Source organism: Bos mutus, chromosome X, assembly GCF_027580195.1.
Source record: "Bos mutus isolate GX-2022 chromosome X, NWIPB_WYAK_1.1, whole genome shotgun sequence".
NCBI classification, from domain to species: domain Eukaryota; kingdom Metazoa; phylum Chordata; class Mammalia; order Artiodactyla; family Bovidae; genus Bos; species Bos mutus.
This window is the reverse complement of record NC_091646.1, coordinates 125,661,904-125,688,214: the sequence shown is the minus strand read 5'-3', so window position 1 is coordinate 125,688,214 and position 26,311 is coordinate 125,661,904. Positions and strand designations below refer to the sequence as shown.

The window sequence follows — 26,311 nt, the reverse complement described above, 5'->3', positions numbered from 1 at the left end:
TTTCCCTATCTTCTATCATGCCAGAAAAAAAAAAACATACCTGGATCCGAATGTACACACAAATTACATGTCCAGACCAGGGTCCCATACCGAGACGTCACAGGACCACCCTTCACACCTCAGGGGCCTGGAGGGCCTTGTATCCAACACTCAAAGAGTCCAGCAATGGCCACCCGGAGTTGCAATTCCCCTGGAACGGTGCCTCTCGAGACATGCGGGAGTTTGATCGGCATTCAATGTTTAATCACAGGGTGCGGGGTAGCACAGGGGGGCAGTGCAGTGGCAGTCCAAGGGCACATGCGTTCGGGAAAACCCGAGCGTAAGGTTAAAATCTGGTGCCTTGGTGCAGGCTTGCTGGGAAGCGAACTGCACTCAGATCGCAGGGCGTTAGCGTGCCAGCTCGAGCGCATTACTGCTTTCCAGGAGGAACCATGCTCCCCACGTGCTGCCCGACGGGGACGGTTTTGAAACGGTGAAATGCCGGCCTCCCTTCCCAGGCTGCCGCCCCGCAACCAGCCACCCCCGGAGTCAGAGCTTTACCTCTTTCTCGCCTCAAGGCTGAGGGTAGTACCCCCAGGCCTGCCTGAGGGCAGACCTGGACATGCACGTCCCCTGCAACACCTCCCCCTCGTCCCCCCAGCATAGAACTGGGATGGTGAAGGAACTGCACCTCTGCCGTGAGGGGCTAGCAATCCTGTGTTTCTTTTCCCCAGCACTGAAATCTGCCCTCTGAGCACCCAGAGCATGGCGTTTGCAGCTTGGTGCACGCGCCCTGCCTCTCCGTACATGGCTTTGAACACCCCACCCCACACCCCTCCCCCAGCCCCCATGGGCTCGCGGCCCACACTCACTCCTCCTGTCAACATCCACTACCTGGACAAGCACAGCTAAGCACCCTCCCCAGCACTTACTGACGATCTAAAGCAGGAGTCTTCTGAAAACCCAAAAGGTCTAAGGTTCCCAGCTCGGCTCTGGCCTTCCTGTTATGAAGAACTATTTCGAACTCAGCTTTAAAGCTCCCCTTACACACGGGAAGAAAGTGCTCGAGTGAGAAGCCACAGAAGGAAATCCTCCATTGAAATTGTGGAAAGCAACCAGTTGAGCACCTTTTCCATCGGAAAAAACTGTTAGCTTCTGGAAAAAAAAGAGAGAGAGTAGCAAGCAGCACATCTCCACACATTCTTGCAGGAGACCTCAGTTCAATTCCTGGGTTGGGAAGTTCCCCTGGAGGAGAGATAGACTACCCACTCCCAGCGGTCACAGGGCTTCCCTGGTGGCTCAGATGGTAAAGAATCCGCCAGCAATGTGGGAGACCTGGGTTTGATTCCCTGGGTTGGAAAAATCCCCTGAAGGATGGCATGGCAACCCACTCCAGTATTCTTGCCTGGGAAATCCCATGGACAGAGGAGCCTGGTGGTCTACAGTCCATGGGGTGGAAAAGAGTTCAACACAACTGAGCGACTAAATGCCACAACAAGAGCACATTCTTCACCCAAGATTAAACAAGTGGAAATGACACCAGTCACCACACTATGATGCTGGGAATCAAGAAATTCACCTTGACCTCCACTAATTATTAAAGAAATGCAAACCAACAGTGAAGTGACTTATCGCCCATTGTTGCTAGCCGCGTTAGGCATTACTGACAAAATGGAGGCACAGCCCCAACCCCCTCCCCTCATCCCGCAGGCAGGGTCCTGGGATGAAGGAGTTAGGTCTTGTGATTCTGACTTGTTCTTTCCTTTCTTTGGTTGAGTTGGCTGGAAAGAATGTTAAGGTACTTGTTGTTCTTGAGACAAGCATGAGAAAGTACAAAACCTTCTGCAGTTGTGCCCAGAAAATAATGTATAAAATAACCGTTGACATTTGTTCAAGGACCTTTACAAAGAATATTCCAGGTTGAGCATGTAGGCCGCAGCTCGAGGCCATGGGAAGGATTGTTATCTGAGACCTGTTTGTGAGGGAAATATTTATGGCAAAAGAAATTTGCTGAGTTTAGGGTTTAGGAGTAATTAAGAATAGTTAGAAGGTTAAAGTTTAAGGAATGTTGTAGTGTTAGCATATTTTACTATAGCTTATAGAGATTAGGAATTTTAGAGATATTAATAGCTAGAAGCTTTTTTAGGAGATAGTAATCTTAAGATGCTAGGGGCAAAAAGGATTTAGAAAGATAAGAAATAAACTGAGGAATGTAGCATAAGTTATAATGTAATCACAAGTTAAGTATAGGACACATAAGAGGAAGTAGATTATAGATAGTAAAGCCGAATAAAGTCCTGGAGCAGGACTCTGTTTGTAGGGCAACCATGATTTCTGGAGACAATAAATCTGGGTGGGGGAAACTAAAAATGTCAAACCTCTGACCTAATGCTTTCCTCAAAGTATAAAAGAAAACCTGAAGCTTAAATAAACATGTAGCCCCACCCCTTGAGTCAGAGGCTACATCTTTGTCCACAGACACCGCTCACCCCTTCAGGCTGATTCCCTGGCTGCTGGAGCTGGACTCCCGCAGCCCATACTGGTTAGAATGGTCATCCTTAAAAAATATACAAACAATGCTGGAGAAGGTATGGAGAATAGGGAACCCTCCTACATGGTTAGCATGAATGTAAATTGGTGCAGCCATTATGGAAAAGAGTATGAAGGTTCCTTAAAAAACTAAAAATAGAGCTACCATATGATCCAGCAATACCATCCTTGGGCATATATCCAAACAACACTAATTCAAAAAGATACATACATACCCATGTTCATAGCACTATTCACAACAGCCAAGCCATGGACTCAAACAAAATGTTCAGCAGCAAATGAATGGATAAAGAAGATGTGGCACATATATACAGAGAAATTATTACTCAACCATAAATTTTAAAAAATGCCATCTGTACCCACATGGATGGGTCTGATCATACTAAGTCAGCAAAAACAAGTCAGCAGCAGAAAGACAAATACCATATGATATCACTTAGATGTGGAATCAAAAATACAACAGAAATAAACTTATATATTAAAGAAAACAGACTCAGAGATCAGACTTGTGGTTCTCAAGGGGGAGGGGAGGGAAAGATTGGGGTTTCAAATTAGCAACCATTTATCTATCTATCTATCTATCTATATATATATGATGGATATGGAGAAGGCAATGGCACCCCACTCCATACTCTTGCCTGGAAAAGCCCATGGACGGAGCAGGCTGGTGGGCTGCAGTCCATGGGGTCCCTAAGAGTCGGACACGACTGAGCGACTTCTCTTTCACTTTTCACTTTCATGCACTGGAGAAGAAAATGGCAACCCACTCTAGTGTTCTTGTCTGGAGAATCCCAGGGACGGGGGAGCCTGGTGGGCTACCGTCTATGGGGTCACACAGAGTCGGACACGACTGACGTGACTTAGCAGCAGTAGCAGCATGATGGATAAACCTATATATACATACATGGGGAAACAGTGGAAACAGTACCAGATTATATTTTTCTGGGCTCCAAAATCACTACAGATGGTGACTGCAGCCATGAAATTAAAAGACACTTACTCATTGGAAGGAAAGTTATGACCAACCGAGACAGCATATTAAAAAGCAGAAACAGTACTTTGCCAACAAAGGTCCATCTAGTCAAGGCTTATGGTTTTTGCAGTAGTCATGCTTTGATGTGAGAGTTGGAATATGAAGAAAGCTGAGCACCGAAGAACTGATGCTTTGGAACTGTGGTGTTGAAGAAGACTCTTGAGAGTTCCTTGGACTGCAAGGAGATCCAAGCAGTCCATCCTACAGGACATCAGTCCTGGGTGTTCATTGGCAGGACTGATGGTGAAACTGAAACTCCAATACTTCGGCCACCTGATGGGAAGAGCTGACTCATTAGAAAAGACCTGATGCTGGGAAAGATTAAAAGCTGGAGGAGTAGGGGACAGAGGATGAAATGGTTGGATGGCATCAGATTCAATGGACACAGGTCTGGGTGGACTCCAGCAGCTGATGATGGACAGGGAGGCTTGGCGTGCTGCACTCCATGGGGTCACAAAGAGTCAGACATGAGTTGAGCAACTGAACTAAACTGAACTGACAAATATATATGTATAGGATGGATAAACAAGATGGCTCTGCTATGTAGCATAGGGAGCTAGCTATACTCAGTATCTTGTAATAAACCATAATGGAAAAGAATACAGAAAAAAAAAGTATGTGTTTATATATAAGTGAGTTATTTTGTTGGTACAGAAGAAATTAACACAACATTGTAAATCAAGTATATTTCAGTAAAATTAAAAAGAACTTCACATTGACCACATGGTGATCTATACACCTTTTTCAGACTTCTCCCACCACCAGGCTGGGTTCTCTTCTCTAATTAGCTCAGGGAGGGGGGATGGTGGTGGTGCAGATTCTGCATTGTCACTGTGGTCAGGCATCTTCATTCCCTCCAGTTTTGAGCTGCCCCTCCAGTGGGCTTTCATCGCCTCAGTACCTTTTAAGGGAACTGGTCAGCTATATTTTTTTTAAATAAAAAGCCTCTCCCACACTTTGGGTTTGTCTGATGCATTTTGGAGAGGACAGCTCTGAAGGGAGACAGTGTCCTCTGTTGGCACGTCCTGTGGACAGTGTCCGGCCTTGCTCCTAGGACTGTTGTGCGTGGAGGGCCCCTGCCCACAGAGTCCAGGCCTGCTTGCAAGATGCCATCAGGTAGGCCTCATGCTTGACTTTCCTAAGTGAGTATAAACTAGAAACAGGCTGACCTTGAGCTGAAAGGGGCAGGCCTCCCCCTGCATGACCCTTCCAAGATGGGGGGTAAGAGACGGGCCTCCAGTGATGTTCCTCTGCCCTAGGCTTTGCTGAGAAAGGAGGGTTCACTGCCAGCCACAAAAAAAAAGAAAAGAATGCATGTAGCATTTGTATACTTCTTAAAGTCCCTAAGTTCATGAAAATGTTTTAAGGGCCTTTCCTCTTTGCCTTCCTCTGCACCTCATTTCCTAGGTTTCACGGAAGGGGAGGGCACCAGAGCCATCAGAGGGATTTTGGGGATCTGGTGGAAGAGTGGAATGACACGGGTTGGGGAGTTGTGGGATGTTTTACCTGGCTCAGTGTGACTCAGCACACAGTCTATATGTGTATACACGCAACGTGGGAGGTTCTCCTCTTTTGATGGGAAATGCAGAAAACATTCCCCTCTCCCCCTCCTCCAGAATGCCTGGGCTTGCAGGCTGTGGTGGCCCTGCAGTGGTCAAGCCAACAGGTGTGAGGATGCAGACAGCATCTCCCATGCCCCCATGCCTGAGACTGATTCAGCATGCCCAAGGTGGCTCACCCTGAAGAAACAGAAGTCTGAGCATTTCAGTCCACAGGTCATGGGGCATGAGGACCACTGGCTCCCACAGCCACACCCCCACCATCCCAGCCTACAACTGCACCTCCGCCCTCATGGACAAATCCCTCCATCCTTTCAGAACTCACAAGACAATCAGGAGTGGCCCTGTAGAAGCCAAAATCCTTAATAATGTAGAACTACTTCTTGAAGTCCCTAAGTTTGTGACAATGTTTATTTCCCCTTGCTGCTACTGCTGCTAAGTCGAGTTGTGTCCAGCGATTACAGGTAGCCCATCAGGCTCCCCATCCCTGGGATTCCAGACAAGAACAGGGTTGCCATTTCCTTCTCCAATGCATGAAAGTGAAAAGTGAAAATGCTCAGTCATCTCCAACTCTTTGCATCCCATGGACTGCAGCCCACCAGGTCCCATCCATGGGATTTTCCAGGTGACAATGTTTTTTTCCCTTATCCCAAATAAAAATTCACCTCCTATGTTTGAGTAGTTCTTACTAAGAACACTCTCTCAGGCTTCCCTGTGGCTCAGTGGTAAAGAATCCACCAATACAGGAAAGAGTTTGATTCCTGACCTGGGAAGACGCCACCTGCCGCAGAGCAACTAAGCCCACGTGCCACAACTACTGAGGCCCACGTGCAAGAAGCCTGCACACCACATCCAGACAAAACCCCGAGCAGCGAGCAAGAGCCAGAGCTGCCAAAATTCAACAAGCAAAATTATTCAAAAAAAAAAAAAAAGACTGCTTCTCTCTCAACTGATTAACCTCCGGGTCCCACCAACCTGCTTCGAAAACAGAAGCATTTGTCTGCTACTGACAGAGAGCAACTGCCATCTGTCCTCTGGTGGTTCCAACAGGGGTGTCTGGGTGCAAAGAAAGCTTTTCCTCCAGACCCAGGCTGCAGTGATGGCACCAGAGGTGTGAACACCCCTCCCTCCATGTGGCACTCCTCTGATCCGGTGTGGGTTCCAAGCATGTTGACATTATCAGCTCACTTGCTCTCCCAAGGGCTGGGAAGGAAGAAAGCTGAGGGGTGCAGAGGCTAGCGCCTGCTCACAGCCATATGATCTTCAAGTGACAGAGGTGGCTTGGCTCTGGGAACTTGGCTTCAGGTCCTGGACCGCAGGGTGCTACTCCATATCAGCACCCAGCGTGGGAGATGACAGGGCTCCACCAATGGCCCCAGTGTTTCACAGCTCTCTGCAGTCACGGGTGGAGCACATGCCACACCTTCTGGATTCCAGGTTGGGCTGTGCAATTTGCTGCAGCAATGAAAGGTTAGCAGGTGCAGCAATGGAAGGTTAGCAGGTGTACCATAACCACACCCGGGGCAAGCACCGATGTGACTGGGCTTGTTCTCCAGTCATGTGCCATGGACGTACCCAGGTCAAAGGCCTGGTCCCGGGAGGCAGATGACAGGTGCATGGAGCAGAATGATCTACCAATTCCTCCTCTAAAGGAGTTACTTCTCCCTGCACCCTGCTGCGATTTTATAGTGGTTGTTACACAGCATGGCTGTGGCAACAGCTGACTGATACAACCAGTGTCTCTGATGTTTTTCCCCAGCTGCAGACTGACTGGCCTGAACTCAACAGTCAGAAACAGTCAAACACCTGTGTACACAGATTCAACCCCATGATTTATCACTGGCTGAAGGATCTGACACACAAGAAGGATGTTCCAATTCTTAAAAACGATGCAAGAGAAAGACACGCTCCATTCACTGAAAGACACTATTTATTGTATTAAGGTCAAGCAGGATGATCTGTTGAGAGGTAAGTGTTAAGTGTTGAGCATGAAAACAGTACACATCTTCCATGGTGGGCGGCATGATCAGTCTCCGGCAAGGTCCCTGACTGCAACCTTGAGATACAGAGAGCACTTCTCAGCTGAGCAATGACCCGGGGTGAGCTATCAGCCACCACCCAGGAATGCCACAGGAGGAACGTTAGCACCAGATTGTTTGCATATGCTGTAATACAGCTATACACAAAGTTGTGCACACTGACTCACACTAATCTCCATGTCCCCACCACCAGACATTTATGAGGCAGGTGGGGAAATAGACAGGACCGTTGTGATTCTATGGGCTTTGTTGAAAGGACACCAGTGCCCTGTGTATTGCTGTGTAGAAGACCACGTTCTCAAAAGACACCGAAAAGCTGGATACAGGCAAGAACTCTTATTTTCACATTTTACAAACGTATCATCAAAATGATCACAATACTGTATGACAAGGGCAAGAATCACAGATGAAAGCTTTGTGAAAATCAAAACACACTGACATCTCTGTGGTTGTCTCCCCAAGGGAGGAAGGTGGCAGGGAGCGGGGGCAGTCCATGGACAGCCACTTTATCTTTTCTGCCATGACCCATTGTCACAGCAAGTGACCATAGCGTGTGGGGAGGAGGATGACGCTTCACTGGCAGAAGAGGGGTTTTTCAAGTCAGGAACAGATTAATTTTAGAAGAATAGAAAGTGCAGAAAAAGGCTTTTCTCTTTGCCATGGGTGGACTGCCAAAGGAATGTTTACTGCCAGCATCACTGAAGCTTGCCAGGTCAGTTTCCCCCAGGGCTGCAGAGATATCACCATGGCCAGTCCAGCTTGTCCTTCTGGCTCCGTAGGTGTGGAGTAGTTTCCTTTAATAAGACACTGTGTCCTTCCATCTTTGGTAAGGTGCCGACCACTGGTGACAAAGGGCTATCTTTCTACCTGTCAGAAAACTCCTTTCACAGGCGTAAGAGGAAACAAGGAGTAACGTGATCTGATCTCCAAATATCACCCCAACATGAAGTTAGTTATCTTGGGGCTTCTCCTGCCATTATGCAGGATCTCACCCAACTGGGACAGAACAAAGACAATCAGGTTAAAAATCAGATCGTGAGAACCAAGCTAGGAGGGTGAACACCTATCGTGCCTACTGACATGCATATAGCCTCTTTGGTGAAGTGTCTATTTAAGTCTCTGGCTCATGGTTTAACTGAGCTGTCTGTTTTCATACTGTTAACTTGGAAAGATCTTTATACATTCTGGATGCAAATGCAACACACGGGATCTGCAAGTTGTATTCTCCTAGTCATGACTCGGGCACTGGAAAACAACAGCTCGACAGTGTTTTTTTAGTGAACAGACTCTCTTGATCACCTTGCAATATCAAATGATAAAACAGGGAAGAGACAGTGGTCAACTCTGTGGCAGAGAAAGACCAGGTCTGGGAGTTGTGTGGTCCACTAGGACCTCTGGAAAGCCAGAACCATGGGTTCTTAGAGGAAACCTGGCCCTGACACTGCCATAACTAATCCAGAGAAGAAACAAGAGAGGAGCTGCCAATTATAATCCACAATCATATAGACACAGAAATACAACCAAACAAATGTTCTTGGGGGGGGGTGAGGAGGGGAAAGTAAATGAGGAAAATATCTCAGGGACCTTAAGAAAAAAAAAACAAAAACAGAACCTTGGAAGCACATACCTTCCAGACACACTTTCAGCAAGGTAATCTCACTTTGTAGGATAAATACCATTTTGCACACGGGTGAGGTCCCAGAAGAAAAGGCGGTATGTCCCTTCTGCGTGCACCCTCCTTAAAACATGCACACTGTGCAAGTGGCGATTTCACCGTGAGTGAAGCTAGAGGGCTGAAAGCTCATTGCACAGCTGGTCTTTAAACCGCATGGACAACTATTCTAACACATTAATAAATAATGCTCATCCTCATTATTTTTATGCTGGTCAGAGGTCATCCTTATAGGACAGACACAACCAACGATGTAACACTTCTGGCACCTACCGTGATCCACAGGACAGCTCGTGCTCCAGGCGAACCTCCCCCCCCTCAACCCACATGCACCTTCTTAGAGACAGCGCTCGTTTCTTCCCGCGTGGAGGATGCAGTTCAGTGCCCGCACGCACGGCGGGCAGAGGCCACGTGGTGACCCTGGTGCGCAGGCGCGCACGGCGCACCTGAGCCCCCTCGCCAGTGGGGTTGCTTCTGGGCTACCGTGGAGAAGGGGCGGGAGAGCCGCTCTGCTCAGCATTCCAAAAGGGAACCTAAGAATTAAAGAACTCATCCCAAACACACACATGGAAGTTATTGCTTTGCTGACCACCACCTGGCCGTGAGAGGACACCCCCCCACCCCCCGACCCCCATCAACAGGACATAAATACAGGCTGCGGTTTTCAGCTGCATCCGCAGGACCAGAGCTGATGACTCCGCCAACCCCATCTGCATCCTCCTCCTCCTCCAGGGAGGGCCGGGTGGGGTGGGGGGTGGGTGCGCCCTCATTTGCCTCTCTCGGGCTGCAGGCTGTCCAAGAGGCACTTCAGCTGCTCCTCACCCAGGTGTATTTTGTCTTCCAGCTCGCGCTGTTCGATGATGAGCGCTGACTTCATCCTGACGAAGTGCTCGTAGTCCGCCAGGCTCTCAGGGCCCAGGTAGCTGGCCAGGATGTCGAAGACGATGCCCTCCCGGCGGTCCAGGTTCTCCTTCAGCTCCCTGGCGTCTTCGTGCTGCTGGATCAGGACGCGCTGCTTCTCGAGCAGGGATTGCTGGACAGACAGAAGACACACAAGCCTGCTGGGGACCCGGCGTTGGGGCGGGGTGGGGTTGGGGGGATTGGTGCGGCTGGCCAGCGCCCCCCACCGCTTGCGCAGCAAGGCACCCGGATACACCCCAGCCCGAGGCATCTGGATACACCCCCGCCCTCACAAGGTACCCAGATACACTCCCGCAGGAGGCACCCAAATACACCCCCCCGACGAGGCGCCGAGATACACCCCGCCACGAGGCGCCCGGGATACACCCTGCATGAGGCACCTGGATATACCCCTGCAGGAGGCACCCAGATACATCCCCGCCCCTCGCCACGAGGCACCTAGATATACCTGAGGAACATTAGAGCCATCCACGCCCGGAAGAGTCCAAAACTGGGAGATGCGTGCAGGCAGCGAAGGATTTGCGGGGTCCGGGAGGCGGGGGGACGACCTGTGTGCGCCCAAGGCGCTTCCCTGACAACAAGGCAGATGGGGGCAAAGTGGGTCAAAGCAGTGCATTAATAAGAGACGCCCAGGGCAGGATTGCTAAACCCTTCTGGCACCAGGAGAGGCGGAGGGTGAAGAGGACAAGGGGCTGGAAAAGGCGGGGCGGGGACTGGGGCCGGGTGGGTGGCGTAGCTGCCCTGGCTCCTTACTCTGGGGCACACAGACGCCCCCACTCCTAGATAGGGGTGCACACCTACAGTCCCTGCCCTCTTGTACATAACCTACTGTGAAAACAAGGCAGGGAGTGAGGAACGGCATTAAACAGTCTCCACGTGGCGGCTGATGCGCTTAAAGGCAACGCCCCAATCTCGGTCCCAGTTTCCGACTCCAGCAAGTCTCCCATTCCTCTGCCACCTGGTGACCCGAACGGCCTCCCCAGTCCCGTCGGAGCATCACGGGGGTGGAGGGGCCCCGAGGAGAGGCCAGAGTCACAGGGCTGCTGCTTGGTGGGCGTGGTGGTGTGGGGGTGTCAGGGCAGTGAAAACAGAAACTGCTTCCCTGGTCTGGAGTCTGGGAAGTATCAGTGGCCTGTACCATCTTTCAGGGCCATCTGCCCCCTGCTAAAGGACACCCTGACCTGGCAGTTTGAATTAGAGTAGGATTAATTGCAACTGATTAATTCCAATCAAAAGACAAAAGAGACCTCAGTTGATTCTCCAAACAGGGTTATAGAGATCAGTTGGCATCCCTGCAGACTACAAGCTTCCAATTGAAGGGAGGGTGTTCTGGGTCCATGTCTGGCCCATGTGTCCCGCTTTCTATCTGGAAAGACAGGGGGAGCCTCCCACAGCCTGATGCTGCCTCTTTGCCCTTGTTAGCGTGACAGTTTCCCCCAAGGCAGTGGGGATTCACAGTGGAGTCTGAGCCCCTACACTGAACTTGGAGGAGGCTGTAGACTATGGCTGCCTCTGGTTCTAGGAAGGTGCAGCTCATCAAGCATTCCCAGCATGGACCTAATGTGCAGACCCCGAGGATATCAGTGAAGGTTCAGGGTCCACAGTCCACGGTTCCCGTGGAGAACTCCTTCAGTGTCCCCGATGCTAACTAATAAGCCTGTTGATGGCATCACCGATTCAAATGGACATTGAGTCTGAATATATAAAATAATGCTAGCATGTTCTGGTCACCTGACGCAAAGAACTGACTCACTGGAAAAGACCCTGATGCTGGGCAAGATTGAAGGCGGGAGGAGAAGGGGACAACAGAGAATGAGATGGTTGGATGGCATCACCAACTCGATGGATGTGAGTTTGAGTAAAACTCCAGGAGATGGTGATGGACAGGGAGGCGTGCTGTGGTCCATGGAGTCGAAAAGAGTCGGACCCAACCAGGTAACTGAACAAAGTGGGGAGTCTCGGGGTGACCCCACTACAAGAAGGAAGAGAGCCAGAAAGAAGACCTTCTGGGACCAGCTGGACAGCCAGCCCAGCGAGGCTTCCAGTCGTTCACTCCGCACCCCGCGGGCCCTACGCCCCATCCATCCATCCCGCCTCGGGGGGAGTACCAGATCGCCCGGAGGCGTGCTGTCGTCCAGGTTGTTGAGGGCGTTCTCCACACGGGCCAGGCGGCCGGACAGCGACAGCAGGAGGTTCACCACCTTGTCGAGGTCCCCAATGAACATGTGGAACTTGTCAAACTCATTGGGCTTGCACACGGCCTTGACCAGGGCCTCCACCTCATCGCCCATCGCGCTGTTGGCCTGCATGTCCTCCAGCAGGCTCTCCCGCACCTCCCGCAGCAACTGCAGCTTGCGGCCAAGGCTCTCAATGAGCTCCTGCTGTGGGTACAGCGTGTGGGACTCAGTCACGGCCCTGCTGACCTGGGCACCCCCTGCACCCGCCTGCACCTCCTGGCCTGTGGGCCCGTCAGCAGCTTGTTGCACATGAAAAAATGTCAAGGCAGCATCGAAAAAATCTGCAAGCAATAAATGCTGGAGAGGCTGTGGAGAAAAGCGAAACCCTCTTGCATTGTTTGAAACTGAAAGTCACTCAGCTGTGTCTGACTCTTTGGGACCCCATGGCCTATGCAGTCGATGGGATTCTCCAGGCCAGAACACTGGAGTGGGTAGCCTTTCCCTGCTCCAGGGGATCTTCCCAACCAGGGATCAAATTCAGGTCTCCTGCCTCGTGGGCAGATTCTCTATCAGCTGAGCCACGAGGGAAGCTCCCTTGCACTGTTAGTGGGACTGTAAATTGGTACATCGATTATGGACAACAATATGGAGATTTATTTAAAAAAAAAAGAAAAAACTAGGACTAAAACAACCATATGATCAAGCAAATCCCAGTACTGGACATATACCCTGGACGAAAGCATGACTGAAAAAGACACATGTACCACACTGTTCACTGTAGCACTATTTACAATAGCTAGCAATTGGGTCAGAGAGGGCAACGGCACCCCACTCCAGTGCTCTTGCCTGGAAAATCCATGGACAGAGGAGCCTGGTAGGCTGCAGTCCATGGGGTCGCTAACAGTCAGACACTATTAAGCGACTTCACTTTCACTTTTTACTTTCATGCATTGGAGAAGGAAATGGCAACCCACTCCAGTTATTCTTTCCTGGAGAATCCCAGGGACAGAGGAACCTAATGGGCTGCTGTCTATGGGGTCGCACAGAGTCAGACACGACTGAAGCGACTTAGCAGCAGCAGCAGCAACAACAGCAGCACATGGGTGGAGAAGGAAATGGCAACCCACTGCAGTGGTCTTCCCTGGAGAATCCTGTGGACAAAGGAGCCTGGTAGGCTGCGGGGGTCGCACAGAGTCGGACACGACAAAAGTGACTTAGCATGCACACATGCTTTGGAAAAAGAAACAGCAACCCACTCCAGTGTTCTTGCCTGGAGAATCCCAGGGAAAAAGGAGCCTGGTGGGCTGCCGTCTATGGGGTCACACAGAGTTGGACACTACTGAAGCGACTTAGCAGCAGCAGCACACGGAAGCAACCTAGACGGTTGGATAGATCCTAGATGGATGGATAAAGACGCCGTGGTACATATACACAGTGGAATATTACTCAGCTGTGAAAAGGAACACCTCTGAGTCAGTGCTAATGAGGTGGATGAACCTGGACCCTACTACTCTAAGTGACGTAAATCAGAAAAAACAAATATATATTAACATATATACAGAATCTAGAAAGATGATACTGATGAACCTATTTGCTGGGCAGCAGTGGAGATGCAGACATATAGAGAACAGATGGGCAAGGGGAAGGATGGTGGGACTAATGGAGAAAGTGGTGTGGAAACACACACATTACGATATGGAAAAAGCCAGAAGGAATCTGTGGGATGACACCGGGAGTTCAACACTGCCATCCTACTCCTTTTTTCCCCCCACAAATGCCCATCACGGGTCCCTGATGGGCCTCCAACCCTCCTTGTCCACACATCCCAGCCACTGGTCCCTGACCTCCTCCTCTCCCAGCGTCTCTCCTCATCCTGTCTGCACCGCTCCCTGACCTCAAGTCCCTGAGCACATCTCCCAGCCCCCTTCCTTTGTTTACGCAGCTGCATCTGGTAGTCAATGACCTTACATGCAAGCCGCCTCCTCCCTGTTCACACAGCTTCCAGCACTGGTCCACCGCCTTGATGTGCAGTCCTCTTCCTCCCTGTCAACACACCTCCAGACACAACCCATGCCCCTCGATCTCATCTCCAGTCATTCCTCTGACGTTCAGCCACAAGTCCCTGCCCTCTGCAACCCTGTCCCATTCGTGTCCACACAGGTCCAACCACTGATCCCGGAATAGTCCACCCCGATAATCCTTTTCTGTGTTCACGCAGCTCCAGCCTCATCCCTCACTGCCTGTAAGCCTGTGTGCGTGCTCAGTCACGTCCAACGCATTGCCGTCAAATAATGGGCTGTAGCCCGCCAGGCTCCTCCGTCCACGGGGTTTCCCCAGCCAGAATACTGGAGCAGGTCACCACTTCCTACTCAAGGGGATCTTCTAGACCCGGGAATCGAACCTGTGCCTCCTGTATTGGTAGGCGGATTCTTTACCAATGAGCTGCCTGGGAACCCCGCCCCCCACCCCGCAACCCCACCCCACTAGGTGTCTGTCTACACAGCTAAACTAGCGGTCTCTGACCTCAACTACTATCCTCCTCATCTTTGTCCACACAGTCCCAGGCGCTGGGGCCTGCCTTAATGTACAACAAGCCTTCCCATACTGTTCACACAGGTCGGGCTGCCTGTCCCCGACTTTATCTCAAAACCTCCTCCTACTTGTAACACCCTGTTGCAGCCACCAGTGGCTGACTTTATCTGCGAGCCTCCTCTTCCTCGGACAGAGTTTTCACCAAGGGTCGGCGATTTCTCTTCCAGTCCTCGGCCCCTGGTCTGCACAGCTCCAACCACGAATCCTTGACCTTATCTGCTATCCTCCTGATCCTTGCCCACACAGCCCCCGACCGACTTCATCTACAAACCTCCCCATCCTCCTTCACGCAGATCTGGCCGCCTTTCCCTGACTTCATCTGCAGCCTTCCTTCCACTTGAACACACTGCCCCAGCCACCGGAACCTGACTTTATCTGCACTCCTCCTTGTACAGAGAGTTCTAGCCATGGGTCCCTGTCCTCCCATACAATCGTCTTCCTCCTGGTAGAGAGAGCCCTAGCCACTTGGTCTTTGACTTTGCTTTCTGATCCTCCCACCTCATGTTCCCAAAGCTCCAGCCGCTGGTCCCCGATCTCTTCTCCAGATGTCCTCCTCCTTGTCCACACAGCTCCAGCAACAGGTCACTGAACTCATCTCCAGTCCTCTCCTTCCAAGTCAGCACAGCTCGAGGAACTGGTCCCTGAACCCCCATCCATTCCTGCTCGTGTTCACATAGCTGCACCCATATGTCCCTGGCCACTCACAAATACCCTCTCCTCCTTTTCCACACACAAGGCCAGGAATGGGTCCCTGACCTCCTCTCTCATCAGTCTTCCTCTTTTCCACACAGTTCCATCTTGAAGTCACTGACCTAAACTGCAAACATCCTCACCCTTCAGCTCAGTTGCTCAGTCATGTCCGCCTCTTCAGGACCCCATGGGCTGCAGCATGCCAGGCCTCCCTGTCCATCACCAACTCCCGGAGCTTTCACAAACTCATGTCCATTGAGTCGGTGATGCCATCCAACCATCTCATCCTCTGTCGTCCCCTTCTCCTCCCGCCCTCAATCTTTCCCAACATCAGGGTGTTTTGTAATGAGTCAGTTCCCAGGACTGATCTCCTTTAGGATGGACTGTTGGATCCCCCTGCAGTCCAAGGGACCCTCAAGAGTCTTCTCCAACACCACAGTTCAAAAGCATCCATTCTTTGGTGCCCAGCTTTCTTCACAGTCCAGCTCTGACATCCATACATGACTCTTTTTGTCTATACAGTGCCATTCCTTTCGTCTACACAGCACTGTCCAGCATTGCCATTCCTTTTTGTCTATGTGGCTGTGTAAGTGAACTGATTCAACTGACCTGAACTGCAGTCCTCTTCATCCTTGTCCTCACAATCCCAGCCACTGGTACCTAACCTCATCTCCAAAATGCCACATTTTGTTCACACAGCTCTGGCCTTATTTCCCAGACTTTATACCCAGTCCTTCCTCTTGTGCTGGGCTTCCCTGCTGGCTCAGTGGGTAAAAAATCTGCCTGCAATGCTGGAGACCCAGGTTCAAACTCTGGGTCAGGAAGATCTACTGGGGAAGGGCCTGGCAACCCACTCCAGTGTTCTTGCCCTGGAGAATCCCATGGACAGAGGAGCCAGGCTGGCTACAGTCGCTTGGGGTCAAAGAGTCAGACATGACTGTGTGACTAACTTTCCCCCTTTTTCTTCCCCCTCTTCACACAGCTTCCGTGGCTAGTGCCTGACCTATTCTCCAATCTTCCTCCTGCTTGTCCACACAGCTCCAGCCACTGGTCCCCTAACTGTGCTCCGTGACTACTCCTTGTGTTTTCACAGCTGCATCTATAGGTCCCTGGCCACCTGTCAAATCAACCTCCTCCTTGAACACAAAGCTCCCATCAAGGGTCCCTCACCTTATCTCTCATGGGCATCCCTTTCCCCCACATCGCCATCTAGTGGTCAAAGGCACGAAGTGCAGCTGTCCTCATCCTTGCACACAGCGGTCCAGCCACCAGTCCTTGCCTTGACTATGAATCATTTCCTCCCCGAACACTGAGCCCCAACCATGTTTCATGGCCTCCTCTGTGCGCCTCCTGTGCCGAATCCACACAGCTCCAACTTACTGGTCCCTGCCCTCATCTACCATCCTCTTCCTCCTCTGCAAAGAGAGCCAGACACAAGTTGCTGACCTGGTCTCAAATTTTCCATCACCCTAGTCTACATACCTCTGACCTCTCCAATCTATTCTTGCTGGTGTTGGTTTAGTCGCTAAGTCGTGTCTGACTCTTGCAATCCCATGGACAGACGAGCCTGGCAGGCTACACAGTCCATGAGGATTCTCCGGGCAAGAATACTGGAGTGGGTTGCCATTTCTTTCTCCAGGGGATCTTCCCAACCCAGGAATTGAACCCAGATATCCTGCATTGTAGGCAGATTCTTTACCAACTGAGCTACACGGGAAGCCCATAATCTATTCTTAGTCCATCTCCAATAACTCAAAGCCACTGGTCCTGGCCCTCCTTCCCATCTTATCAAACCCTGTCCACACAGCTCCAGCCAATGGTTCCTGACCTTCTGGTATTCACAAAAGCCACACCCATAGGTCCCTGGCGACCTCACAGACCCACCGCCCTGTGCACGTAACTCCACGCATTGCCTCTGACCTCGTCTCCCACAACACGTTGTCTTTTCCACACAGGTCCTTGTAGTGGTTGCTGACCTGAACCGCAGTCCTGCTCATCCTCGTTCACACAGCTCCAGCCACCAGTCCCTGACTTTGTCACCGGAGGTCCTCCTACCTGTACAGACATCTCCAGCCACCTGTCCTTGACGTCCTCTACAATCCTGCCCCAAGTCCACGCCGCTCCAGTGACCAGTCCCTGACCTCATCTGCAATCCTCTTTGTCCGTGTCCACAAAGATACAGCCACGAGTCCCTGACTCCCTCCAGTCTCCGTCCTCTTCTCCGCATACTTCCCCGGACAAGTCCTTCAGTCTTTCCTATGCCTTCTCAACACCAGCCAAGCCACTGCTGCCTGACCTCCTCTCCAGCTTCCTGTCCACACTTCGGCCACAAGTCAATGATCTCCTCTCCAACCCCTCTCCTCCTTGTCCACGCAGCTCCAGCCACTGGTCCCTCACCTTGCCTCTCATTCCCCTTTCTCTCTGTCTACACAGCTTCATCTCGGAGATGGCAATGGCACCCCATTCCAGTACTCTTGCCTGGAAAATACCATGGACAGAGGAGCCTGGTAGGCTGCAGTCCATGGGGTTGGGGTTGCGAAGCGTCGGACACGACTGTGCGACTTCACTTTCATTTTCATTTTCACGCACTGGAGAAGGAAATGGCAACCCACTCCAGTGTTCTTGCCTGGAGAATCCCAGGGACGGGGGAGCCTGGTGGGCTGCCGACTATGGGCTCGCACAGAGTCGGACACGACTGAAGCGACTTAGCAGCAGCAGCACAGCTTCATCTGGTGGTCACTGACTCGCAATGCCACAGAATGGACGCTTTTGAACTGTGGTGGAGAAGAGTCTTGAGGGTCCCTGGAATTGCAAGGAGATCCAACCAGTCCATCCTAAAGGAAATCAGTCCTGAGTGTTCATTGGAATGACTGATGCTGAAGCTGAAACTCCAATACTTTGGCCAACTGATGCAAAGAACTGACTCACTGGAAAAGACCCTGATGTAGGGAGAGATTGAAGGTGGGAGGAGAAGGGGTTGACAGAGGATGAGATGGCTGGATGGCATCACCGACTCAACAGAGATGAGTTTGGGTAAACTCCAGGAGCTGGCGATGGACAGGGAGGCCTGGCATGCTTCGGTTCATGGAGTCGCAAAGAGTCAGACACGACTGAGTGACTGAACTGAACTGAGCTGAACTGCACTCCTCCTCATTCACACCCGTGCAGTCCCAGCCAGTGGTCTGTGAGTTATTAATTGATGAACCTCCGCATCCGTGCTCACACAGGCGTGGCCCCCTGTCACTGACATTATCTCCAATTGTCCTTTTTGTAGACACAGCTCCAGCCACTGCTGCCTTTCTTAATCCGCAGTCCTCCGTCTCCCTGGACAGAGCGCCTACCTAGCCACTGGTTTCCTTTCCGCGCCTCCGCTTCCTTTCCAATCCTCCTGCTCCGTGTCCAAACAGCTCCAGCAACTGGTCCCTGACATTGTCAATGTGTTCCCTCCTCCTTGTCCACATAGCTCCACCCATTGCCCGACTGCATCTCCTATCTTCCTCCTCCTTGACCAAACAGCATCAGGCACGGCCACCTGAGTGCATCTCCAGACTTCCTCCTCTGTCCCCAAAGCTCCAACCACGTCTCCCCGACTTCCCCTCCACTCCTTGTCAGCCTTGTGCAGAGGGCTTCCAGCCATTGGTCCCTGCCTTTCTTCCTATCCTCCCGCTCCAGGTCAATGCAACTCCAGCCACCTGTCCCCTGACTTTCTCTACAAGAGTCCTCCTCCCTGTCTATACAAGCTACAGCAACTGACAAGGTCCCTAACCTTGTCTCTCAAACCCCTTCCATTCTGCTGACACGGCTCCATCACGTGGTCACTGACCTGAACTGTGATCCTCCTCATCCTGGTTCCCACAGTCCCAGCCACAGGTCCCTGATTTCCTCTAAAAACCCCCCTCATCCTTGTTCACACAGGTCCAGCCACCTATCTATGACTTTATCTTCCCTCCTCATCTATATAGTGACAGCTATGGGACCCTGATCCCTCTCTCCCATCCTGCTCTTCCTTATACACACAGTTCCACTCACTGGTTCCTGACCTCCTCTCCAAAATTCCTCCCCCTTGTCCACAAAGGTCCAGTTGCTGGTCCCTGACCTCAGGCCAAAGCTTCTTTCTAGTCCAGTAGCTCAAGCCACTGGTCCCAGATTGCCTTTCCATTCTGTCTCTTCTTTGTCACAAAGCCCCAGCCCCTGGTCCCTGACTTAAAAATCTCCAAACCTCCTAATCCTTATTAATCCAAGTCTGGCCTCATTTTTGCTGACTTCATCTCCAGCCTTTCTGCTCCTTGTGCACCCAGGTCCAGCCACTTTGTCCCGACTTTTATCTCCAACCCGCCTCACCCTTCACACAGCAGCAGCCACTGGTCCCCCTTGACTATTGATCACAAATCCTTCCACCTGCTTGTTGAAACATCTCCAGACACAAGTCCCTGACCTCCTCTGGGGTCCTCCTCCTCCTTGTCCACAAGGCCCCAGCCACTGGTCTGGCCACATCTCCAATCATCCTTGTCCACACAGCTCCAGCAACTCACTTTATGTCTCATTCCCCTTTGTCTACACAGCTCCATCTAGTGGTCACCGACCTGAACGGCAATCCTCCTCATTCTTGATTACAGGGCTCTGGCACCCTGTCCCTGACAATCGTCTACAATCCTCTTCCTCCAGCCACTGGTCCTCAACTTCCTTTCCAATCCTCCGGCTCCGTGTCCACATGGCTCCAGCCAACTGGTCTCTGACTTCCTCTCCAAACCTCTGCATCCTTGTTCACACGGGTCCAGCCACTTGTCTTACGATATTATGGCCAATCGTCCCTCCTCATCTACAAAGCTACAGCTCAAGCAGCCTGACCGTCTCTCCAGTCTTGTTCTTCTTTATCCACACGTCTCCAGTCACTAGTTCCTGACATCCTCTCCAATCATCATCTTCCCCTCTGTCCACACAGCTGCAGCCACAGGTCCCAGACTGTTATCTCCAATTCGCCCCTCAAATCTCCATGGAGCTCCCGCCACAAGGCCCTGACCTCCTGTTCCATCTTCCCTCCTTGTGCACACAGCTTCAGCCACTGCTCCCTGACCTCACCTCCCATCCCCCTTCCTCCTGGTCCACCCTCTGGCTCCCTGACCTACATCTACAACCACCCCTCCTCCTTTCCAGTGTTCCAGCCAGTGGTCTCTGCTGCCTTCCCAACATGTCACATACCTTTTACCCCAGGGCCTTTGTACGTGCTGGCCCCGCCCCCCGGCCCCAACCCAGTCCCTGACAGAACCGGACACTCCCTCATGTCCCTCCAGGTTTTTCTGCATCATGACCTCATCAGAGCCTTCTCTACAATCACACTCCTATTATCTCTGTATGCCTTCACTGTTTTCCTTTTCTGACCGATTACATTATATGTGTGCAAACATTTTCTGTAAAGAGCCAGACAGTGAATATTTTAGACTTCAGAGGCCACACAGCCACTACTCAACATCACTTATAGTATCATAAATGTAATACCATATATAATACAATAGAACCATAAACGTAAAGGCCATATGTAATACAATATGTTGAGGCCGTATGTAAATGAATGAATTGGCTGTCTTTAAATAAAACTTTATTGACAACAGCAGGTTGGGGGCCGGGTGTGGCCCGTGGGCCGTGTATGGTGTGTTTGTTTTTGTGCTGCAAAAACACAGTGCCTTCAGGGAAGGAATGACTATTTGTGTGTTGCTGCTGTATCCCCAAGGGCCTGGTTAGTTTCTGGAGTTGAACAAGGGCTGCTTTTTGGTTAACACAGCCCTTTATGACCTGCTGTTGAATTTATTACCTGATCACAGGAATTTGAAAGTGATACTCAGAGACGGTATGGACCCTGCTGAAGGTGATATAGTTAAGCCCCTTGGGTTTCAACTGGGATAGAAGAGACATTATTACCAGTTGAGCTTAAAATGAAAGAGCCTGGTGGCCACCAAGTTCTCTTGACACTGGATCTTATGACAGAGCAACAGCACAGAGGTCCTGTGGAGAGACCTCCTTAGGACAGAAGCCTCTTCCACAAAAGGCTTCACACGCAGGCCCAAATGTCAGCATCACGCCCAACACAAATGGTGCATGGTGCAGGGCCAGGCTGGGGGTGGACCCGAGGGCCACCATCTGCCTCCCACCAGCACGTTCTCATCCGGATTTCGGCCTCCCTACCTTTTTGACTGACAGGTCATGGTCCAAGTCACCGCCTGAGTCCTCCTCTGGCTCCTGCTGCTCCTGCAGGTCCTTCATCTTTATCAGCAGCTCCACCTTGGGAGCCGACGTGCTGTAGTAGGTGGAGTTGGTGGCCAAGGGTGCGGCTGCCAGCACGCTGGTCTCCTCCCTCCTAGAGAACAAAACAGCAGAACATCCACATTAGCTCCGATCATGTGCCCATAGACACACCTGAAACCTGGGCTGGGACCTGCGAACCATGGGGCTGATGAAAGGACACGAGCCAGAAGAGAGGAGACAGCAGAAGCAGGGACAGAGTGGGCTTCGCTGGTGGTCCAGTGGCTAAGACTCTGCCTTCCAACGCAGGGGACAAGAGTTTGATGCCTTAGTCGGGAAGTAAAGACCCCACATGCTAGGGGGTATGCCAAAAAAATCAATCAACCAAGCAAACAAAAGTGTGGAAAGGGCAGGTGCTGAGGCCAGAACTACAAAGTTGCTCAGTCATGTCTGACTCTTAGCAACCCCACAGACTGTAGCCCCCCAGGCTCCTCTGTCCATGGGATTTTCCAGGCCAGAATACTGGAGTGGGATGCCATTTCCTTCTCCAGGGGATCTTCCCAACCCAGGGATCGAACCTGGGTCTCACACATTGCAGGCAGATGCTTTACAGTCTGAGCTACCAGGGAAGCCACCGAGAACTAGAACCCCCTGCCAATGGTACCCAAAGCCCCACCTGCGGGGGAGGAGGGCACAGATCATTTTCTTGGGAGCCTGAGGTCTATGGGGAGCTGTCTGTTGCCACTCTAAGTGTGGCCACAGGCCCCAAGTTGACTGGGCTTCCTTCCACCAGCAGCCACATTTGCGGCCTCTGAGCCCCTGTCTGCTACACGACATTCGTGCTCCTGCCTACTATCAATCAGCGATGCTCACCGAGACCACGTGCACCAACAGGACAGATGTAAGCAGGTGCACCTTTGTGGGCAGGTGACTGAATACAAGAGGCTAGAGAGGGTCCTTTACAGAACGAAACACGTGAAACTCTTAGTCACTCAGTCGCATCCCATTCTTGGCGACCCCCGGGGAGTGTGGCCCACCAGGCTGCTCTGTGTGATTCTCCAGGCCAGAATACTGGAGTGGGTGGCCATTCCCTTCTCCAGGGGATCTTCCCAACCAAAGATCCCCTGGAGTAGTCTGAAATGATAATATCTCCAGTCGTAACAACAAGCAAGAAATGTCACTGCCATCTGTGACTTCCAGCCTCCAAATGTGAATGTTAAGTGAAAGCAGCTCAGTCCTGTCCCACTGTTTGCGACCCCATGGACTGTAGCCCGCCAGGCTCCTCTGTCCATGGGATTCTCCAGCCAAGAATACTGGAGTGGGTGGCCATTCCCTTCTCCAGGGGATCTTCCCAACCCAGGGATCAAACCCAGGTCTCCCCCATTGCAAGTGGATTCTTTACCATCTAAGCCACCAGGGAAGCTCCTCCCCAGCCCTCTATACAGAATGCTGCTGCTGCTGCTAAGTCGCTTCAGTTGTGTCCGACTCTGTGCGACCGAATTACAGCAAATTCACCCCCTCAGCTAAATACATAACAGAAGGCCTCTTGTGTAAACACATATCCTCCGTAGCCTCAGCTTTCACTTCTCTGTAACAAGCCTCTGCACCTCAGCACTAGTGACCTTTGGCCTTGGACCGCTGTTTGTTGGGGTGGGGGGTTGTCCTGTGCCTCATAGGTTGATGAGCACCATCCCTGACCTCCACTCACCCAGGGGTGACAACTAGAAGCGTCTCCGACATTGCCAAGTGTCCCAAGGGCAGACAGCAGAGAAAAAGCCCCATGGGCATTGCTAGAAACATGGCTTTTCCCTCTTTGCCCAACTGACGTCACGGGCCCCAGAATGGTTAGAACCGCACTCAGGGAAGGACAGGGGTGGAGGTGGGTGGGGTGGTGTACTCACCTCTCCTCCGCCGTCCTGGGCGAGGGCCCCTTGGACAGCAGCTTCCTCCGTTGCTGTGCGCCTTCCAGGAGGTGCTCGTCTTTGGGGAAGATGCCCTCCATGAGGTCCATGGTGGTTCTCATCCTCACGCTGGGGTCCAGGATGTCCGCCAGCGACTTATCCCTGCCTTCGATCTCTCGGGCCAGCTCCTCTGACTTGAGGTCGTCGGCGGTCCTGTCTTTGGCCTTCAGGTAGCTGAGCACAGGAGGGGAGGCCTGGCATTCCTTGGCGGGTGGCCCTGGGTGCGCCGGTGGCGGGCTGGGGCTCGGCACCCTGGTGGCTGTAGGGGCAGAAGTGTGAGTAGGACTGCTCGGACGTGCTGAATGTCTTGATCTGATCCCGCTTGAGGCCCCGGGGCAGTGGAGGTGGCTTGGGACGTGGGCCAGTGCCTGGCAGCTCTCCTTCTCCAGCTGGCTCTCCGAATGCACTATCTTGATGGGCACCATCTTCACTGTGGTGTTGTTGTCCATCACCCGCTCGATTCTGCCAAGACAAGGGTCGTCCTCTAGAGACACGTCGTGGTCCCAGGCACGGCTCAATGATCAGAACTCAGATGAGCCAATTGGCTGGTCCCATGGTTGGGAGAGGGCCTTCCAGACAGGGAAGCCCAGCTCAAAAGATGGACCCATGCAGGTCACAGGTTCCAGGATTGGGGAGACAAGATCTAGGAGTTCCTGCCCCTGGCCCCTCAACTTGGGTCTCTTGACCTTCCTCTGCCTCAAGGTGCTCAACTTGAGAAGTAAAATTCCAGCATTGCACCCAAGCAGGAAAACAGGCAAGACCCCTCTTTGTTGCATGCTTTTACCTTCACGCATAGAAACCCTCCCCACCTACTAGTGACTTAGTGAAGTGAAGTGAAAGTCGCTCAGTCGTGTCTGACTCTTTGCGACCCCATGGCTATACAGTCCATGGAATTCTCCAGGCCAGAACATCAGAGTGGGTAGACTTTTCCTTCTCCAGGGGATCTTCCTAACCCAGGGATCAAACCTGGGTCTCCCACATTGCAGGTGAATTCTTTACCATCTGAGCCACAATGGAAGCCCAAGAATACTGGAGTGAGTGAAAGTGAAAGTTGCTCAAGTATCCGACTCTTTGAGATCCTCTGGCCTACACAGTCCATGGGATTCTCCAGGCCAGAACACTGGAGTGGGTAGCCTTTCCCTTCTCCAGGGGATCTTCCCAAACCCAGGTCTCCCACGTTGTAGGAGGATTCTTTACCAGCTGAGCCACCAGGGAAGCCCTACTCAGCATGTATTTACATCTCCACCCCAGCCCTCATTTTGTGGGGAAAGTTGATTGGGAAAAAAAAACAACAAAGCAATATAAACAAGTTCTCTGCAGCCTGTAGATACCCTTTCTGACAAAGCAGGTCTTCCAGGTCATTCCTGATCACAACTACCTCTCCTCTTGAAATCCGTGCAGACTTCCACGTTCAGGAAGTTTGATGAGCTGCTTCCTCTACATGAGGACAAACCACACAGCAGACCAGACCTTACAGCCACCTGGTCGCATCCATTCCTGCCGAGAAGTGGGACCCGGGGGGGTGGAGGACGCAGTGTGGGCTGGGCCCTGGCCACTGTCCAGGTTCCATCCAAGTGAGTCTGGATGGTTCTGCCCAGAGGGCCTGATCCCCAGCAGCACCCCCAAGAGAGTCCTCAGCCCACGTGCCACCGTCTCACTCTCTCTCTAGTGACCCCGTGGACTGTAGCCCTCCAGGCTCCTCTGTCCCTGGGATTCCTCCAGGCAAGAATACTGGAATGCGTTGCCATGCTCTCCCCAGTGGATCTTCTTGGCCCAGGGATGGAACCTGGGTCTGCTGCATTGCAGGCAGATTCTTTACTGCCTATGAGGGAAGCCCCTGGCATGCCACCCTAAGTCTGATAAACCACACTGCTCACAGGCAGATTCTCATAGCCTGAGATGCCCAAGGTGACTCAGTGACCCTGAAGTGGTCCTCCTGGGTCCCTCCTCACAGACACACACACTCCAAACCCACAAACAGGCTCCAGGAAAACTCCTGCCAATGCTTTTGTGTGCCGTCATATCTAAGGCTCACACCTACTGCTGGGCAAGGTCCCCACCTTGTAGCAAACACACAAACCAACCTCAGAATGTCCAAGATTTCAAAGGAAGCTTCCCGCTTTCGGAACCAGAGTGGATGCATTTTTTTATTCCGAGCGAGTGACTACTCTCTAAAATCCCCCCAGGGTGGGAAGGCTGCACTTTCCTGCTCTCTGCATACCTGCCTTGGACTGGCACACAACAAGACTGCACGACCCGCTTGCTGAATTCGAGCAGGCATGTCTCAGGACAATGGAGCTGCTCTGTGCCCTGGCTGGCTCCCCAAGTAGAGGTAACTGCAAGGGGAGAGATATGGGATATGGAGGGAGATGAGGCAGCACTCAGTCAGCAGGCACACAGACAAAAGACGAGTGTCTGTGTCTGTCTATGTTAGTCGCTCAGTCGCGTCCGACTCTCTGTGACCCTGTGGACTGTAGCCCGCCAGGCTTCTCTGTCCATGGGATTCTCCAGGCAAGAATACTGGAGTGGGTTACATTTCCTTTTCTGGGGGGAATCTTCCCAATCCAGAGATCAAACCCACATCTCCTGCACTGCAGGCAGACTCTTTACCGTCTGAGCCACCAGGGGAGCCCTGAGCGTCTCTGAGCTCTGCACAAGCACCAGGCAGCTCGCAGGCCCTGTCCCATGTGTTTTACTCCCTGTCGGGTTGGTAGTTGATGACAGGCATGGAGCAGGTCTCCACTGATGAACCCTGGCTCAGAGTTCATGGTAGATCTCAAAGGCATTCCACTCTCTCAGGCTGCCACCAACCTGTAACATCAGCCCTGGGGACAGGGACACTGAACTCAGTACAGGGTAAGCCACCTTTCTTGGTAGGAAACTCCTGAGTGGCATGGTTAC

General features: G+C 51.9%; 1 protein-coding gene across 1 annotated transcript in view; it reads right to left on the bottom strand.

Moving 5' to 3' along the window:
* Positions 1-9,591: 9,591 nt before the first annotated feature.
* Positions 9,592-26,311, bottom strand: part of LOC102286044 (protein Shroom2) — a 141,104-nt gene continuing 124,384 nt past the window's right edge. Inside the window, 6 exon segments of the mRNA XM_070366626.1 lie at positions 9,592-9,865; positions 11,862-12,134; positions 21,393-21,564; positions 23,351-23,626; positions 23,628-23,769; positions 23,772-23,872. Of these exon segments, the coding sequence (XP_070222727.1) occupies positions 9,599-9,865; positions 11,862-12,134; positions 21,393-21,564; positions 23,351-23,626; positions 23,628-23,769; positions 23,772-23,872 (1,231 nt within the window). The 3' untranslated portion in view covers positions 9,592-9,598.